The sequence below is a fragment of the Bos mutus genome, chromosome 22 (assembly GCF_027580195.1).
Source record: "Bos mutus isolate GX-2022 chromosome 22, NWIPB_WYAK_1.1, whole genome shotgun sequence".
In the NCBI taxonomy this organism is placed as follows: domain Eukaryota; kingdom Metazoa; phylum Chordata; class Mammalia; order Artiodactyla; family Bovidae; genus Bos; species Bos mutus.
Window position 1 is genome coordinate 57,745,237 of NC_091638.1, and position 18,370 is coordinate 57,763,606.

An 18,370-nucleotide genomic window follows, 5' to 3' on the forward strand; every position below is an offset into this window, starting at 1 on the left:
CATAGAGCATCCCGGAACATTTTAGGAAACCAACCAATTCTGCCAATTCCTTAATCCCCCTCTAATAACTTTCCATTTTCTTACTCAGGCCACTTTAAAAGTGCCATATTGGAAAGTAAATTTAAAAAACCAAAGTCACACAGGTTACTTTTGAACAACTATAATCTTAAAGTCTGAAACACCAAAATAATATGGCAATTATCTTTATGAAACCTGTCTGAATTCTGAACAGCTATGTACATTTCTAATTAATTTTACTAGATTTTTTTTTTTTTTACAGTATGATTCAATGAGAAACCCAACTGTTCAAATCCTTCGAGTCAACTGAATTTAATCTGTACCTGTTCACGTAGCATTTCTAAGGTCTTCATCTGCTTGTTTCTCAACTCTTTATCTCGGGCAAAAGCAAAGTATCCAACACCAAGTTGCCGGGCCTCTGAAATAGGTAGAAATTACCCCAAAGATTAGATTTCCCTTCTCAGTGAATTAGATTTACGCCAAATTTCTAGCCAGGCCTCTGAAATAAGTAAAAATTACCCCAAAGATTAGATTTCCCTGCTCAGTGAATTAGATTCAGGACAAATTTCTACCAAAGCAGAAAGGAACACAGGGATGTCTTCCACACTTTTTTTTTAAGAAGCAGGTAAAAAACGTTAGAAGTTTCTTTCACTCTATTTGCCAAGTGATAAACGCAACAAGTATTCATTAACTTTTTAGTCACAGGCTGTCTCCACTATTCTTGGGGCACACACTTGGATTAACAGACCCTTTGTTAGGTTAAAAAGTGAACAGTTATTTTCAACTCCAAAAGTAGAATTATTTATTTATACAGAAGAGCTGCTTCTTTGTGAATATTTCCTTTCCCACCTGCCATTTAAATGTTCAAGAAAAAAAAATGACTTAAAAATCTGCCAGATGACTGTACCATTTTCACGGATGTCTTCATAATGTACGGGCCCCATTGGCCTTCTCAGGGCCTCCCTCTCTTCTTCCTCCCATTGCTGGCGCTGGAGCTCTTTTCTCATATCTTCAGACAGTAAGGTTTTCTCATTTGCAGGACTAACGAAACTAGGAGAATAGAGCAAAAATCATCTTAGGTATGAGCTGTAGCATAGCAATGCTTCGGTTCAGGCATTTGGGGTCATGGATGAGTAACTCTAGTTGTGAAGAGGACAGTTCTTTATGGAGGTTTCTGACTCATACTACCACTGGGAAACTGCAAAAAAACTATTTCTTCCTTTCTTTAATCCAAGCAGGCAGCTTGTTATATTAACATAATAAAATCTTGCCTCAGCACTCACACCTCTTTCCTTCCCAGCCTGGTCTTGGGCTGAATTGAAGGGGCAGGCCAGGCAGGGCGAGGAACTATGGGCCTTCAGTGGGGGCCTCCCGTGCAGGGTCTGGTGTCCCAGGCGGTGGCTCAGGGCTTCCCCACTTCCTTCCCTGTGCCAGGCCCAGGCCTACCTGGCATGGACAAGGTGGAGCTTCTCCCAACACTTTTCACACAATAGCTGCCCTTGGGAAGAAGGATTTTATTCTCTGTGATGTTTTTTACAAATCACCTCTTCAGGTGCCACAGAAAAAAATCTAGCTGTAAGTTCTTATTTCAAAATGCAAAAAGGTATACAGAAAGACTAAGCCACCTCCCTCCCTGCCCCCACCTTGTCGGTCCATGACTTTATCTGCTGCGGGATAACCAAATCTATATTCTTAAATGCACTTTCTATGCAGTGGTTTGTTCATTTACTCTGGGCTCATTCTCCGTTACTATGTAGACATCCTCCCAAGTGAACAGACAGGCTCTAGCTCACCGCTTCGGTATGGGTGACCAACCACCCAAGTTGTTCTCTGAACGTGGGCTATGTGTGCATGTGCATGTAACCACAAAAAGTGCTTTCTGCAAACATTCTTACACATTAACAAATATTCTTACAACAGAGCCCCAAAGAAAATTAACTAAAAATAGCCTCGCTCACAAAACAATCCCTGTGTCTGCATGTCAAACTGGGCAAAGCATTGTATGTCACACACTTACAGCCTCCCCTGAAGATTTTTATCCATTTCCAGCAGATCTGGCAAATCCTTTCTCATACAGCGCCGGGATCGCCCTAAAGAATCCACATAATCCACCCTGAAATCAAAGTGAAAAGACATGAAAAACTGTACATAACATACAGTTCCCTAAGATAAGGAGTTGGTGCACAATGAAAAGTTAATACAGGCTCCATCACAAACCCATCACCAAGGGCTTCCTCGGTAACTCAAACTGTAAATACTCTGCCTGCAATGCGGGAGACCCACATTCAATCCATGGGTTGGGAAACACCCCTGGAGAAGGGCATGGCAACCCACTCCAGTATTCTTGCCTGGAGAATTCCATGGACAGAGGAGCCTGGCGGCTACAGTCCATAGGCTCACAAAGAGTCGGACACGACTGAGCAACTAACACACATCACCAAGAAAAACCCTCAACCTGAGGCTGGTGGTTGACCACCACCATTGGTAGAAACACGCTCTTCAAACTTAAAAGTTGACACACAATAGGTTCATTGCACCCTTGATTAAATCTTAGTTTTAGAAACTGTAGAAAATGATTGATCATGTGTATCTCCGATCTCAAAGATAAAACTCCACACAGACCCCGGCTGCAGTATCTCAGAAATTACTTTAACCTGGTTTACACATTTGCAAGGAGATCCAACCAGTCCATCCTAAAAGAGATCAGTCCTGGGTGTTCAATGGAAGGACGGATGTTGAAGCTGAAATTCCCAATCCTTTGGCCACCTGATGTGAAGAGCTGACTCACTGGAAAAGACCCTGATGCTGGGAAAGATTGAAGGTGGGAGGAGAAGGGGACGACAGAGGATGAGACGGTTGGATGGCATCACTGATTGAATGGACATGAGTTTGGGTAAACTCCGGGAGTTGGTGATGGACAGGGAGGCCTGGCGTGCTGCAGTTTGTGGGGTCGCAGAGAGTCAGACACGACTGAGCGACTGAACTGAACACATTTTCAAACATTCTCTCAGCATCATAATAACTATGCTCTGTACCAGATCTCCTCACCTCCTCACAGTCTTCCCAAATTTGATGGTTTTTGTTTCCTTTGTTTCTTCTAACTGATACAATTCTTCCCAGTGGATTAAAAATTTAATAAAAATATAGAAGAAAGCGAAGAAGAACTAAAGACCTTCTTGATGAAAGTGAAAGAGGAGAATGAAAAAGCTGGCTTAAAACTCAACGTTCAGAAAACTAAGATCATGGCACCCGGTCCCATCACTTCATGGTAAATAGATGGGGTAACAATAGATGGGGAAACAGTGACAGACTTTAATTTCTTGGGCTCCAAAATGACTGCAAATGGTGACTGCAGCCATGAAATTAAAAGAAACTTGCTCCTTGGAAGAAAAGCTACGACCAGCCTAGACAGCATATTAAAAAGCAGAGACATTACTTTGCTGACAAAGGTCCGTCTAGTCAAGGATATGGTTTTTCCAGTAGTCATGTATGGATGTGAGAGTTGGACTATAAAGAAAGCTGGGAGCTGAAGAACTGATGCTTTTGAACTGTGGTGTTGGAGAAGACTTGAGAGTCTCTTGGACTGCAAGGTGATCCAACCAGTCCATTCTAAAGATCAGTCCTGAATATCCACTGGAAGGACCGATGTTGAAGCTGAAACTCCAGTACTTTGCCACCTGATGCGAAGAACTGACTCATTGGAAAAGACCCTGATGCTGGGCACAATCGAGGGCAAGAGGAGAAGGGGACGACAGAGGATGAGATGGTTGAATGGTATCAACGACTCAATGGACATGAGTTTGAATAAACTCTGGGAGTTGGTGATGGACAGGGAGGCCTGGCGTGCTGCAGTTCATGGGGTCGCAAAGAGTTGGACACGACTAAACTGAACCAAACAGAAGTATTCTGAAAGACTCTTTTTAACAAGGAGGAAGCCAAGGCAACACACATTTTGTACCGCAAGAGCACCTCAACAGTGGGCCAGTCTGTTATCTTTTACCATTGTTCTTCTTTCCTCAGTTCAGTCCAGTCGCTCAGTCGTGTCCAACTCTTTGCGACCCCATGAATCGCAGCACGCCAGGCCTCCCTGTCCATCACCAACTCCCGGAGTTCACTCAGACTCACGTCCATTGAATCGGTGATGCCATCCAGCCATCTCATCCTCTGTCGTCCCCTTCTCCTCCTGCCCTCAATCCCTCCCAGCATCAGAGTCTTTTCCAATGAGTCAACTCTTCGCATGAGGTGGCCAAAGTACCCAAAGTAAGTACCCTGTTTCATGCACCAGGCAGGGAAACCAGGCGGCCAGCAAGGCCAGTGAAGTACTCCAGTGCCCACCACAGGAAATGAGGGCAGGTGTTCATGGACAGCATTTCATTTGCATTATGATGCAAAAGATTTTTATGTTTTGAATTACAGGTAGACTGCCCCAGACCCTTCGGCAGGAGGCTAAAAGCACAGCAGGGCCAGCACTGCTGCTGGACCAGCCCAAGGTCAGATTCCCACGCGTGTGGCTTGTGGTTTTGTGAGTCTTTTCTTTCCAGCTGAACACGCCAAGTGCAACTGTCAGCCTGTGATTTAAAAGGTGAGCTTGGGAATCCACAACTACAGTCCTAAAGCTGATGGCCACAGAAATAGAACCTCCAACAGCAACAAGCTGTTTCTCCCTTTTCTTCTTTCCCTTCAATGAATGGAGAACCAAAACCACCTAACCAGATGGTCTGAGTAATTATTTACAGTATTTTTGTGGCAAGATTTTCCACCACCTGGAACTTAACTGCAAAAGGATTTTACAAGCAGTTACAATTCTGGAACCTAATTTAGAAACAAAAAAAAGTGTCAGAACTGCTTTCAGTGCATCTTCCTTCACCCTGTGGGGCACGTGACACCTTCAATTGCCCTTCAAGGTCTTCAAATCGGTAACAAATTGGTTGTAATCATAGAGGCATTAATAAGGGGGGGAGACATTAATTTCAAAGGAGACGAGATTTCTGCTATGAAAAGCAATCATAAGCTATTCTGTCTCTGGAAAAGGCCTCTAAAACATACAGATCTCGTTGAAACAGAAGTGGCAGGACAGCAGCCAGCAACAAAAATCAATACGCAAGCTCTCAGGGAAACAATCACCTGAGGCCAGAGGGGAACACAGGAGGGCTCAGTCATGCCCTCTTCACAGGATGCTGGGGGAAGTTAGGGCACAGACCCTTGAAACGCTCCTAAAAAGAGCAGGCAGGATCTAAAAAGTAGCAAAAGTCTGACTCAATCCTTTTCTGGTAATGAGGCCAGTTATGTGTCAATACAGGCTTCTCAGGTCACTCAGTGGTAAAGAATCCAGCTGCCAGTGCAGGAGATGCAGGAGATGCGGGTTCAAGTTTTGGGCTGGGAAGATCCCTGGAGGAGAAAATGACAACCCACTCCAGTATTCTTGCCTGGAAAATTCCATGGATAGAGTCTGGCGGGCTACAGTTCATGGGGTTACAAAGAGTCAGACACAACTTAGCGACTAAACAAGGAGACCCAAAGGAGCAGGAGGTGTGTTTAAGTGCTATCAGAGTCCAGACGAGGGAGAGACCATTTAGACTAGAAATGCTGAAGAGAAGTATGACGAAAGGGACGGCACCACACTCGCTCCTCTGTGACTGCTACAGCGAGCGCACAGCCACTAAGGCCACCTCAGATGGAAGTGGTTTACAAGGTTGGTAAGAAGACCCTGCTGCAGCATGAAGATGCACGTTCTCTGTGTTCCCGAGCAGCGGGGACCGCTCTCTTCACTCATAAAAGAGTCCTTCCCGTGGGGGAAATGGCTGACAAAAGATCAACAGGTCCTGCTGACAACCCTAAGCAGTTCCTAACAAACATTCCCATGATGTGGACATCTGAGCCTTCAGCAGGGACGGGTGGGCTCCACACCGGCAGGAAGGGTCAGGCAGGGTTACTCCCAGGAACACAGCATCAGTGCACCTGCACACAATCACAAGCCCTTCTGAACAAGTTTCTAAACAACGTCTTAGGTACAGAAAAATCACCATGGCATTTCCTCTGCGGTCTCTTTGTAAAGAAAAGACTGGTTTGGTTTCTCCATCATTCACCTACTAGGCATCACCATCCCTGTTTTGCAGACGAGGAAACTGAAGCCAAGAGAGGGTAGGAACCTGACCACAACTGTACCACCAGTGAAAGGCAGAGCCCGTGCTGTCCAGACACAGGTCCGTGATACCCTAAACCATACTGGCAGAAAATGCCACAGCCAGGGTAAGGCTCACCGGATCCGTTCTGCCAGCCCGTTTTCACTGGAAACAGAGCTCATGCTATCTACATGATGATGCCTGAATAAGGACCTGGGTAAGGTAGCAGGGTGGGTAGAAAGGAACATTCTTTTGCCTAAACAACTCTTCCACATCAATGAAACGGGAAAGAACGCCTCCACGCCTGGCACATGGCAGGAACACAGTCTATTTGTAATTATTTTAAGTAGCAGCTACTACGTCTACATCTATAAATGCAATCCTACTTACAGTGGAGTCTCTAAAGACTAGAGAGAAATGGCTTGGTAATAGCAAAATAATATGGCTCTCAAAAGTAAACCCAAGTCTGACAACATTAACATGACCAAATGGCATAATATCACCAACCATTCTTCACTAGGATCCTGGGGCGGAGGAATATCTTTTTCAGAAAGAGCTCCCTCATCATCGTCTCTTTCTTCAGTCTTTCTGTAACCTCTACTGGCGCCAATCGCTTCCATTTCTTTCTGTTTGTCTATCATCTTCTGTGTGAAATCCACAAGGTACATATCCTCCACTTCTTCATCTAGGACACAAAAATCAATTTTCAGATACATGGAACTGAATGAAACAGTCACAGTCACCACTGGGCAGCTACACCCCCTGACAGTTCACCAGTCGAGGTCTCCACCTGCCCCCTAAAAGCTCAAAAGGCACAGAGCCTCCTGAGGGCTTGACAGAGAAGCTGTAGACAGGCCACTGGACACATATACCACATAAAAAAAACCTTTAAAAGCCTGCAGTTTTCTGTTGCCTCATCAGTAACAAGACTAGAAGATACAAGTGTCTTGACTTTAATAGACTCATCTAGCCAATCAGATAACACAGAGGCAGAACAGCATTGCTCAGTAAGCCTTTGTGACTCAGTGATTCCCCGTCTCTAACCACGTGGGTCATATCCCATAACCCTGGGTATACTGCTGTGGAATGCCAAGTGTTTGAAGGGTCCTAACACAGGTAAAAGAAGTCATCTGAATTCTTTTCAATCCATGAACACCACCATCAGGTGAGGCCTGGGGCCAGGATCTGCAGGGCATACAGAAATGTCTAGCATGCCATCTATCTGCAGGCCTTATCTACTTGAGCTGAAACCTACACTGAAAGTTAAATAGTGACCCATGATTCTAATTTAACACGGGACAGCGGATGCATTCATGAACAATGTATGCATCAAGTTTCACTCTGCTGGATTTAAGCTCTAAGGAACAGAAGGTAGGTTCCGTACTACCAGGGGTTGACGTTATCTTCACTGTACAGTGGAAAATAACTGAGGCTCCAAAACTTGCCCAAACATGCTGGTCCAATAAGCCCATCAGGAGGTGGGCCTGCCGGTTTGGACAGAACCAAATCTCCATGCCCACACACTCCTTTGTCTTGATTCTATATTAACAATATAAGTAAAGTTTGAATCAAATGAAAAAAGACTATATTTTTAGCCACAAGAACACATAATTCAACTGTGAAAGAAATACATTTTCCCAGAGCTGAGTTAAATAAGACCACAAAACAGTGAGGCCTCCTGGCTGGCTGACACCTGCTGCTTCTTCAGGGGGAAGGCAGGGCCTCCCCCAGGGCCCTCAGCTTTGTGAGCACCCAGCCTGGCCCTGCTGGGCTCCCAGCACACAGGAACGTGGCTCTGCTGCCTGGGCAGCTGTGATAGGGTCGAGCCCCTCCTCTCCTGCTGCGCCCCCCCCGCCTGGCCCTCAGCCCTAGCCCCGCAAGTCAGCCCAGCCAGCTGTGGGCCTCTCCTCCCTCTGCTCTCCCCATTCCCCACTGCAGAAGCCCTTCTCCAGTTCTCCAAAATCTTTAAGACCCCCATCAGAGCCACCTTCTCCCTAAAGACTTCCACATATGCCTTTTAAAGGCAGTAAGAGATGCACTGCCTTGTAAAATCTCTTTCACTGTCGTTGAACTCTAGGTTGGGTTTCCTTTTTGTGAGGCAGGTATGAGGAGGGAGGATCTTTTAATTATTATCTTAGAAGCAACTATACCCAGCTTCCCAGGCAGCAGAGTGGTTAAGGCTCTGAGCTTCCACTGCAGAGGGTATAGGTTCGATCCCTGGTCGGGGAACTAAGATCCTGTATGCTGTACAGCACAATAAAAAATGTTTTACTTTTTAAAAAATAAATTACAAAAGCAACTATAAGCACTTCAAAGAATAAAATTAAACACAGAGGGAAGAAAAACAGGGGAAAAGGAATGGTAACTCCAGTACTCTGATATAACCATAATTCCCCTCAGGTTGTTTTTCCTTAAACACGCCATAACTGTTTGTAATCATGGTCTATTTAGACCTTTTTCCCTAAACTTGTCTTCTTCTGTGCCATTTTCCTCCACTGATGATGCCTCCGTTGAGGGCAGAGGCAGAGAATCTGGCTAACACTGTACTGACTTGTCCCTCTACAGCGCCTTACAGGCCCAGCACCCACGGGGCAAATAAAAACTATCACTGATTTTCTTATCTCTGTGCTGACAGGCAGGCCTTCCCCGGGAGCTCAGCTGGTAAAGAATATGCCGGCAATGCAGGAGACACCGGTTTGATTTCTGGGTTAGGAAGATGCTGACATAGAAAGTCAAATCTATTTAAGTTTCTCCCTATTCTCATAATTATTTTAATAAACACAAAAAAATACCACAGAGTTGTATTATTACAGAAAATAAAGACGCATAAATAATTATATTTACCTATAAAGTCTCCTTTAGTCATTTTTTCATATAATTTGGCCTTTTCTTCCAATTTCTCCCTAGGAGAAAAAAAAAAGACAAGTATAAAAATGGTCTTATCACTGCCACTCCTGGTAAAACTGCCCTCCCCGGCCTTATTGCTACAACCTGCCCAAGGGGCCCAGCCTGCTGACTAGAGCTGAGTCTCCACCCTTAGGGGACCCTCAGACCCAGCCAGGTCTGCTCTGCCAACTAATCATAAAGCCTGGCCCATGTTTCTTTCATTCAGGACTGTACCAAAGAACCAAAAACAATGCCTGGTGCATAGCAGATGTTCAGTCAGTATTTGAGGAATGAATACATGAAAGAATGAAGATTCTAATTTAATTTAAATGCCAAATGCAACAAATTAAATACCCAAAAAAGAGAGGTATCGAAACAAAACCATTTTCTGTTACGGATGACCAAACCCCACAGTGAGTGTCTACCACCGGCTTTATGCAAGGGCCCCTGGTCTCCCCTTGGCTACTTAGGGCTCTCTAAGGAGGCAGAGACCAACCTCTTAGAAGTCTGCTAAAATATGGTAGTTCCTGTTTTATACAGAACATAGATAAATTATTCATGACAGACAGCTAATAAAAAACAAACATCAATCCTGGCATTTCAATTCAGCAGCCTCTCTGCTCATGTTAATTCTAGTGACATTTATTCTTTAGTGGCTAAGAGCTGACAATTCTTTTATTCTAGAAATACTTATGATGATAAAGAGCACCAAAGAAGTCATCTGAGTGTTTGCTTGTGAAGGATCGTACTTTATCATAGCAGAAAATTTCATTTCTAATGATGAGTATGATGTTAGCTAATAGGGCATAAGATGTTACGGAGAAACTCTAACGAACATTTAGGGCAATCCAATACAAAGCCATAGTAATCAAAATAGTATGGCACTGGCATAAAAACAGACACACAGATCAGCAGAATGGAAAGAGAGCCCAGAGATGAACCCACACACATGTGGTCAATTAATTTACAACAGAAGAGCCAAGAATATGCAATGGGGAAAGAGCTGTCTCGTGAATAAATGGTGTCGGGAAAACTGGATAGCCACATGTATAACGATGACCCTAAAAAACTATATTACACGTCTGAATTACAAATTCACAGTGGAGCCACAAAACTCCTGGAAGAAAACACAGGCAACACATTCCTGACATCAGTGCGGCAATGATTTTTCCAGATCTGACAACAAAAGGAAAGGCAACAAAAGCAAAAATAAACAAGAGGGACTATATCAAACTAAAAAGCTCCTGCAGAGCAAAGGAGACCATCACCAAAACGAAAAGGCAACCTGTTACTGAATGGGAGAAAATATTTGCAAATCCTATGTCTGCCATAGGCTTAATATCCAAAATAAAGAACTTACAACTCAACACCAAGAAAACCAAACAGTGCGACTTTAAAAAACGACCTGAATAAACATCTTGTGAGAGACGTACAGATGGACAACAGGTACATGAAAAGGTGCTCAGCATCACTACTCATGAGGGGAACGGAGACTGAAACCACAGTGAGATGTGCCCTCACACCTGACAGAACAGCTGCTACAAAAAGATAAGAAAGAACCAGGGTCGGCTGGTGAGGATGTGGGGAAAGGAATCTTCATGCAGTGTAGGGGGGTTGTAAACTGGGGCAGCCACTAAGGAGAAAGAGTATGAGATTCCTCACAAAATAAACACAACTACCGCATGGGAAGTTCCCTGGTGATCCAGAGGTTAAGACTCTGAGCGTCCACTGCAGGGGCGTGGGTTCACCCTCGTATAAGTGGCTGTCCAGAGAACTAAGAGCCTGCATGCCACACAGTATGGCCAAAAAAAAAAAAAGTAAATAAGTTCGTAGATACGGTGAGCAGTTGCCAGAGGCAGCAGGAGGATGGGGAGGAAATGGATGAAATGGGTCAAAATGTACAAACTTCCAGTTATGAAGTATGTTAGGAATGAGGATACAATGTCCAGCATAATGACCACAGTTAATACTGTATTGCATACCTGAAGTCTGTTAAAAGAGTAGATCTCAAACGTTCCTAGTCAAGTAAGTGTTAGTCATTCAGTCGTGTCCGACTCATTGCTATCACCATCTGCAGTGATTTTGGAGCCCAAAAAAATAAAGTCTGACACTGTTTGCACTGTTTCCTGCCAGGCTCCTTGGTTCATGGGATTCTCCAGGCAAGAATACTGGAATGGGTTGCCATTCCCTTCTCCAGGGGATCTTCCTCACACAGGGATCGAACTGCGTGGTGATAGATGTTAGTTAATTATTAGATCTATACATCATGAGAAATGCTGGGCTGGAAGAAGTACAAGCTGGGATCAAGACTGCCGGGAGAAATATCAATAACCTCACATATGCAGATGACACCACCCTTATGGCAGAAAGTGAAGATGAACTCAAAAGCCTCTTGGTGAAAGTGAAAGACGAGAGTGAAAAAGTTGGCTTAAAGCTCAACATTCAGAAAACTAAGATCAGGGCATCTGGTCCTATCACTTCATGGGAAATAGATGAGGAAACAGTGCAAACAGTGTCAGACTTTATTTTTTTGGGCTCCAAAATCACTGCAGATGGTGATAGCAGCCATGAAATTAAAAGACACTTACTCCTTGGAAGGAAAGTTATGACCAACCTAGATAGCATATTCAAAAGCAGAGACAATACTTTGCCAACAAAGGTCCGTCTAGTCAAGGCTATGGTTTTTCCAGTGGTCATGTATGGATGTGAGAGTTGGACTGTCAAGAAAGCTGAGCACCGAAGAATTGATACTTTTGAACTGTGGTGTTGGAGAAGACTCTTGAGAGTCTCTTGGACAGCAAGGAGATCCAACCAGTCCATCCTAAAGGAGATCAGTCCTGGGTGTTCTTTGGAAGGAATGATGCTAAAGCTGAAACTCCAGTACTCTGGCCAACTCATGAGTAGAGCTGACTCATTGGAAAAGACCCTGATGCTGGGAGGGATTGGGGGCAGGAGGAGAAGGGGAAGACAGGATGAGATGGCTGGATGGCATCACTGACTCGACGGACATGAGTTTGGGTAAACTCCGGGAGTTGGTGATAGACAGGGAGGCCTGGCGTGCTGCGATTCATGGGGTCGCAAAACGTCAGACATGACTGAGCAACTGAACTGAACTGAACTGACTGTGGTTACTCTGTTGTACATCTGAAACTAATACAGTGTTATGTTTCAATTACACCTTAATAAAATACACATATAAGGCATAAAAAAGTTACAGCATCTTTCAACAAAATTAAAATTCTAAGCATAAGGTAGAATAGTGAGAAAAATGTCTCAGCAGTGAACATGTCTTTAAGTAAAGCCTCCAGCATGTTGGGGATAGGGCAAATGCTAAGAAAATAATCCCCAAATGGGCTAATATTCTGCCATTTACTCTCAGACCCAGAAGAGCCAAGCAGTTTGAGCAACCACTATTTTCAACTGCCAACTTTTTATTATGCAATGGATCTAAACACACACATGGCAGTCACGTCAGAGATTAAAAGTTGGGATTCTGAATCCAGGGTGCTAGTGCAAACAAGGGAAGAGCTCTTCTTTACAGAAGAACGCCAGCTAGTAAACAGAATGAAAAAATAATACACACGGAATGACAGATTTAGAAAAATTCTAATTTTGAAATCATCAGTGTAATAACTGACTCAGCGATGACATAATCATCACATGAAAACACACTGGTGAACACAATATTCATAGAGCCTCAGTTTCCCTCCTTAGATTATTATTAATTTCAAATGAGGAAGAGCATCTTATCAGTGGAAAACTACAGCAGATCTACCTTAACTGAGTGATCAAACTTATCATCACCAATAATGACTTAAGCTGACATCATGAACCTCCTGATGTGACTCAACAGGACATATCATCACCTAGATAGTCTAACAATCGTTGGTAATTAAGTCTGACTAATCAGACTGTGGGACACCACAGAAACAATTGGCCTGGACCTTTCAAATGATGTCAATGGTGTAACAGACAACAAAAAGGCAAGGGAGAGACTTCCCTGGTGGCCCAGTGGTTGAGAATCCCCTGCCAATGGAGGGAGCACAGGTCCTGTTGCTGACCTGTGAACTAGGATCCCACAAGCCACACGGCAAACAAGCCCGTGTGCCACAATTACTGAGTCCACGTGTAACTGGTGAAGCTTCCTGTGCCTAGAGCCCGTGCTCTACAGTAAGAGAGTCACCGCAATGAGAATCCTTCACACTACAATTGGAGAGCAGCCCCTACTCGCCAAAACTAGAGAGAGTCTGCATGCTGCAACAAAGACTCAGGGCAGCCACAATTAAAGAAAAATGTAAACAGGCAAAGGAACTGTTTTCTATTCAAAGAGACTAAAGAGATATGACAACTACATGCAATGCGTACTGTTTAATTAAACGTTTTAAAAAACAATAAAGGACATATCTGTACTAGGATAACTGGTGAAATATGAATATGGACCATATGATACTACTTTATCAGTGGCAAATTTCTGGGATATGACAGCGGTATTGTGGTTTACGCAGGAAAATGTCCCTATTCCTGCATAACCACAGTACTGCTGCCATATCCCAGAAATATGCCACTGATAAAATAGTATCATATAGAAGATACACGCTGAAATATGTTTCTCCACACACACAAGAGAGGGAGGGGAAGAAAGAAAGCAAATTTTAAAAGATGTTAAGTAGTGAATTTAGGTGAAAAGTATTAGAATGTTCACTGTAGTCTTGTTTCAAATATTCCGCTGGTTGGAAGCTTTTCATATTGAACAGCTGGAAGGAAAATTCCATTTCTAATTACCAATAGCACACCACCTAGCAGCCCCACCACAACATAGGGAGCTTCTTAAACACTTGTGGATAATCTCAGTGCCTAACGGGCTCACAGGGGGACTGTTTCATCTTTTAAACTGAGGCTATGTCTTATCTTCTTATAAGATTATAAATATGTCTGCAAATTATATTATTTTCAGATAATAGAGTATCTGAAGGATAGAAGGATGATAAAAATTAAAATTGTAAATCAAATAAAGGTGAACTTTCACTTCTTTGCTCAGGGAGCCACAAAGGTAGCTCCATTTATTAGAGAGTAACTTCACCTCGCTTTGTCCAAAGTCTTCTGTTCTTCAGTCTTCTGTTCAGCATCCTTTTCAGCTCGATTAGAAACTCCTGCATTCTGTTTGCTCCAGATACTTGGTTTCTAGAGAAGAATTTAAAAAACACAGAATCACCAACTGACTTCAAAAAATCTCTACTTGTATATCAGAAAGGGGAAAAAAGATAATTAGATCTTGTGAATCAATGGAAATAACTGGACCTCTGACAGCCAACTTATGTCCTGCAAATAAAGTATACATAGCAAAGCTGGAGCTGGGGGGAGGGGGGAGGGGAGACCCTAAATTACATTTAAAAATTTCTTTATACAATTGCAATTACTTTTTTAAATCTCCTGAATGATTACAACCTGATTCAAGACTTTAATGAAAAATATGTAAGATTTAGTAATACAAATAATAGATACCATTACTTATAAAATTGGAAAAACACTCACATACTGAAGAATTAGAGCATTATACTGTGCTTTTGAATCTTACTAATTTCTATTTCAATATTTGAAATATTTTATGCAGATGTTCAAATACAAGACAAGGATTTATAGGTAGCAGATATCCTGGACACTTTCAAAAAACCTAATTATGGTTTAATTCCCCTATGTTTGGGGTCAATGGAGATAATTAGATTTTATTTTTACCTTGTTGGTTGGTTTTGGTTTTCCCAAAACTCCAGCATCTTTTAGAAGTTTTTCTTGTTTGAATTCTTCTTGTTTTCGGAAGAGTTCAGCCTTAAGGTCTACCAACTAGAATAAAGCAAATAAGCAAAAAAAAAAAAAAAAAAAAACCAACAATTAACTCTAATGAGTGATTGGATTTCTAAGTTTTCACAATTCTGAAAACAAGATCACAAGCTCTTATAAATGGACAAAAGTGGATATAAAATTAAATGTTTAAATGTAGAGTCTAGTACAAAATAAATCCCAGTCATATTTCATTCCAGCTCTGTGGTAAACATATTTAATTTTCAACACTTCAAGGCTTTACTCTGGGCCAAGAGAGTATAATAAGGCAAAGCAAATGAAATCTGCATCTTCTAGATTCAGATTCAACTAACATCATTAACCACTTTCTCTCTGACTGCCACTGTACTCGGCTTTTTCATGTAGTAAAAGTAAAAAAAAAAATTTTTTTAATTTCACTTAAACATCACAACCATTTATTATTTCTACAGGAAAATGTCTTTGATTGGCAACAATCTGAACCCTAGTATATGTCTGGCACTTAACAATGAACAGCAGAATACAAATGTGAATTAGACATACTCCTGCCTCAAAGAACCTACAATCTAGTAAGAAATGTAACTTACAACACCAGTCAGATGTAATACGTGACTTTAAGAGTGAAATTAAGTGGCATAAAAATTCAGATAAAGGAGTATTTCCTTTTGTCCAGAGTGATCAGAGATGGCTTTGAAATGAGCCTTAAAGGACAGGCAAGATTTCAACAGCTAGAAATAAAACAGACTGAATGAATTTTGTTTCAGCAAGTTTTGGAAACCACAAGTTTAGCTTGTGGTTAAGAACAAGAAAAGCCAGGGCAAAAGGAACAGGGGGCTTGGATCTATCATCACCATCTACTCTGCACAAAAGGGTATAATGGCAGTTTCCTTTTTAAAGATCGAAGTACAGCTGCTTATATAAAAAGGCATTTGTAAACTGAATACTTAAAAAGCCCTGCACTACAGACTTACTTTTAAAGGAAATCAAAATAACTGCATTCAGTGATTTCTATTTTGGAAGAAAGTATTTAAAAATAAGTTTGGCACAGATTTTAATAACGTCAAGGGCAGGTTTACCCCAGAACCTAATACTCTAAATTTTAAAAAACAAATTTAAAACTTAAGCTTTTTCTTTTAAGCCTTAACCACATCAAATTTCTAGTCGCACATCTTCCTACTATACTTTTGAATTTTAAAAGGACTGTCAGCTCCCAGATGGCATTCACATTATTATTACTAATTTTAACCCATCAGGAAAAAATAACTAATTTTATAGTTTTTTGGTTCCTAATCCTCAAACATTACATGTGTGTGCTAAGTCACTTCAGTCATGTGAAACTCTTTGCAACCCCATGGACTGTAGCTCTCCAGGCTTCTCTGTCCATGGGATCCTCCAGGCAAGAGTACTGGAGTGGGTTCCCATCCCCTCCTCCAGGGGGTCTTCCCGATCCAAGGGTCGAACCCCCCATCTCTTCCGTCTCCTGCATTGGCAAGCAGGTTCCTTACCACTAGTGCGACCCGGGAAGCCCTCAAACATTATTAACTAGTACTGATTTTCAGTATGAGATGGGGGCAAGGGGCTCAAATATTGGGATATTTCCTTCATATCCCTTGCACCCCAACATTCTGCAGTAAATCCAAGATTAAGCCAAAGGTTAGGCAATTGGCTGATATACTGGGAAAGACAACTGCCATGGAGTCAACCAGACTGAGTGAGCCCAGTTCTACCACTAAGAACTCTATGTGAGCTGGAGAAATCCACTTCATTTTCTGAGCCTCAGGGGCATTATCTATAAAGTGGGGATATTACTAGTGCCTGCTTCCTAATGCGCATATAAAGTGCTGGCACAAACAAGTACTGAGAACTCGTTTTCTTCCTCAGTTCAGCTCAGTCGCTCAGTCGCGTCCCACTCTTTGTGACCTCATGGACACCAGGCTTCCCTGTCCATCACCAACTCCCTGAGCTTGCTCAAATTCATGCCCATTGAGTCGGTGATGCCATCCAACCATCTCATCCTCTGTCATCCCCTTTTCTCCTGCCTTCAATCTTTCCCAGCATCAGGGGCTTTTACAGTGAGTCGGTTCTTCATCAGGTGGCCAAAGGATTCGAGTGTCAGCTTCAGCATCAGTCCTTCCAATGAATATTCAGAACTTATTTCCTTTAGGATGAACTACTTGGATCTCCTTGCAGTCCAAAGGACTCTCAAGAAGTAATTAAATGAACAAAAGTGCTTACACCCTGTTAGACCTTACAGCTCCCGGGCAGCGCATCCTACGGGGGTATTAACAACGGTTTAGCCGTCCTGCCGGGGGACGCTGGGCCTCTCGGACCCCGGGGAACAAGTCACACTAATGTTCCGGGGGGTGGGCGCACCGTGCTGGTCCCTGGGCTCCAGGGGAACGTGTGTGCACAGCTCGCAGAGGCCGGGGTCCCCCTCCGACAGTCACGGAGACGAGGCTGCCAAGGAGGCCGGGCCTGTCGTCGCGGAGGGGAGGCAGGGACAGTCCTAACCCGGAAAAGACACCAGGCTCAGGACGGCGTCTGAGGGGAGAGCCTGGGCCCGGCGCCCCGGCAGAGGGGAGACGCTAAACCCAGCGTTCTATTAGTGAGAAAGTGGGCCCGCCCCGGAAGAAAGCACGCTCCTCCTTTTTTCCCAGAGAAAAGCCAGGTCCGCGGTCCTCTCTGAGGAGAGATCAAGTCTGGGCCCCCGAGTGAAGAAACAAGCTAGGTTGAGATTCTTATCCTGCGGAGGCGAGGAGACGCGGAGCCCGTTCTATCCCCGTACTCACCGAGGACGCCGTGACGTCCAAAGGCTTCTTCCTCCTGTCCATATTCGCCCCGAAATGTCCCGAGGTGTACACCTCAAGGTGCCAGGACGGCCTCTTAAATCGCCTTCCGCTGGAACCGGAAGTCGCTTCGGGGGAGTGCTGTTATTTATGGCTCTGGCGCCATCTTGAGAAGGTCAGAGTGTAGCGAGTAATGTGTCCGTCTCCATTTTGAGACGGTCAGAGGGTACCGAGAAGTGAAGCAAATTGCTAAGGCCATCTTGAAAAAGGCAGAAGGTAATAGGGCTAGTGTTTACTGCCATCTTGAGAAGGTCTAAAAAAAAAAAAAACCGCCACGCCATCTTGAGTGGGGCGGATTGGGTGTGGCGAAGGCGCCATCTTGGGAAGGGTGGAGTGAACTAACATGATTATCTTCCTAGTGAAAAGAAAGAAACTTTAGTAGGCCTGGAAAGATCTAAACACCCTTTGAAGACCTGCCGTTCGCCAGGCACTGCTTGGTGCATCTCACAGATTAATTTATTTAAAATCTTACAGAAGTCATATGAACTAAAGATTAGCATATTAATTCTAGTAGAAATAACAACAATCAAAATAGCTAATGTTGATACACTGCTTACTTGTGTCACTTTACATATTTCAGCTGGAGAAGGAAATGGCAACCCACTCCAATATTCTTGTCTGGAGAATTCCAGGAACAGAAGAACTTGACAAGCTGCAGTCCATGGGGTCACAGAGAGCCGGACA

At 43.3% G+C, this 18,370-nt stretch overlaps 1 protein-coding gene across 1 annotated transcript in view; it reads right to left on the reverse strand.

Annotated features, from left to right (window-relative positions):
• Positions 1–17,760, reverse strand: part of CCDC174 (coiled-coil domain containing 174) — a 30,590-nt gene extending 12,830 nt beyond the window's left edge. Inside the window, exons 1-8 of the mRNA XM_005898788.3 lie at positions 17,630–17,760; positions 14,760–14,864; positions 14,107–14,207; positions 8,985–9,043; positions 6,648–6,825; positions 2,036–2,131; positions 926–1,068; positions 342–436 (exon numbers count right to left, since the gene is read on the reverse strand). Of these exons, the coding sequence (XP_005898850.1) occupies positions 342–436; positions 926–1,068; positions 2,036–2,131; positions 6,648–6,825; positions 8,985–9,043; positions 14,107–14,207; positions 14,760–14,864; positions 17,630–17,671 (819 nt within the window). The 5' untranslated portion in view covers positions 17,672–17,760. The remainder of the gene's footprint in view (positions 1–341; positions 437–925; positions 1,069–2,035; positions 2,132–6,647; positions 6,826–8,984; positions 9,044–14,106; positions 14,208–14,759; positions 14,865–17,629) is intronic.
• Between the last annotated feature and the right edge of the window lie 610 nt (positions 17,761–18,370).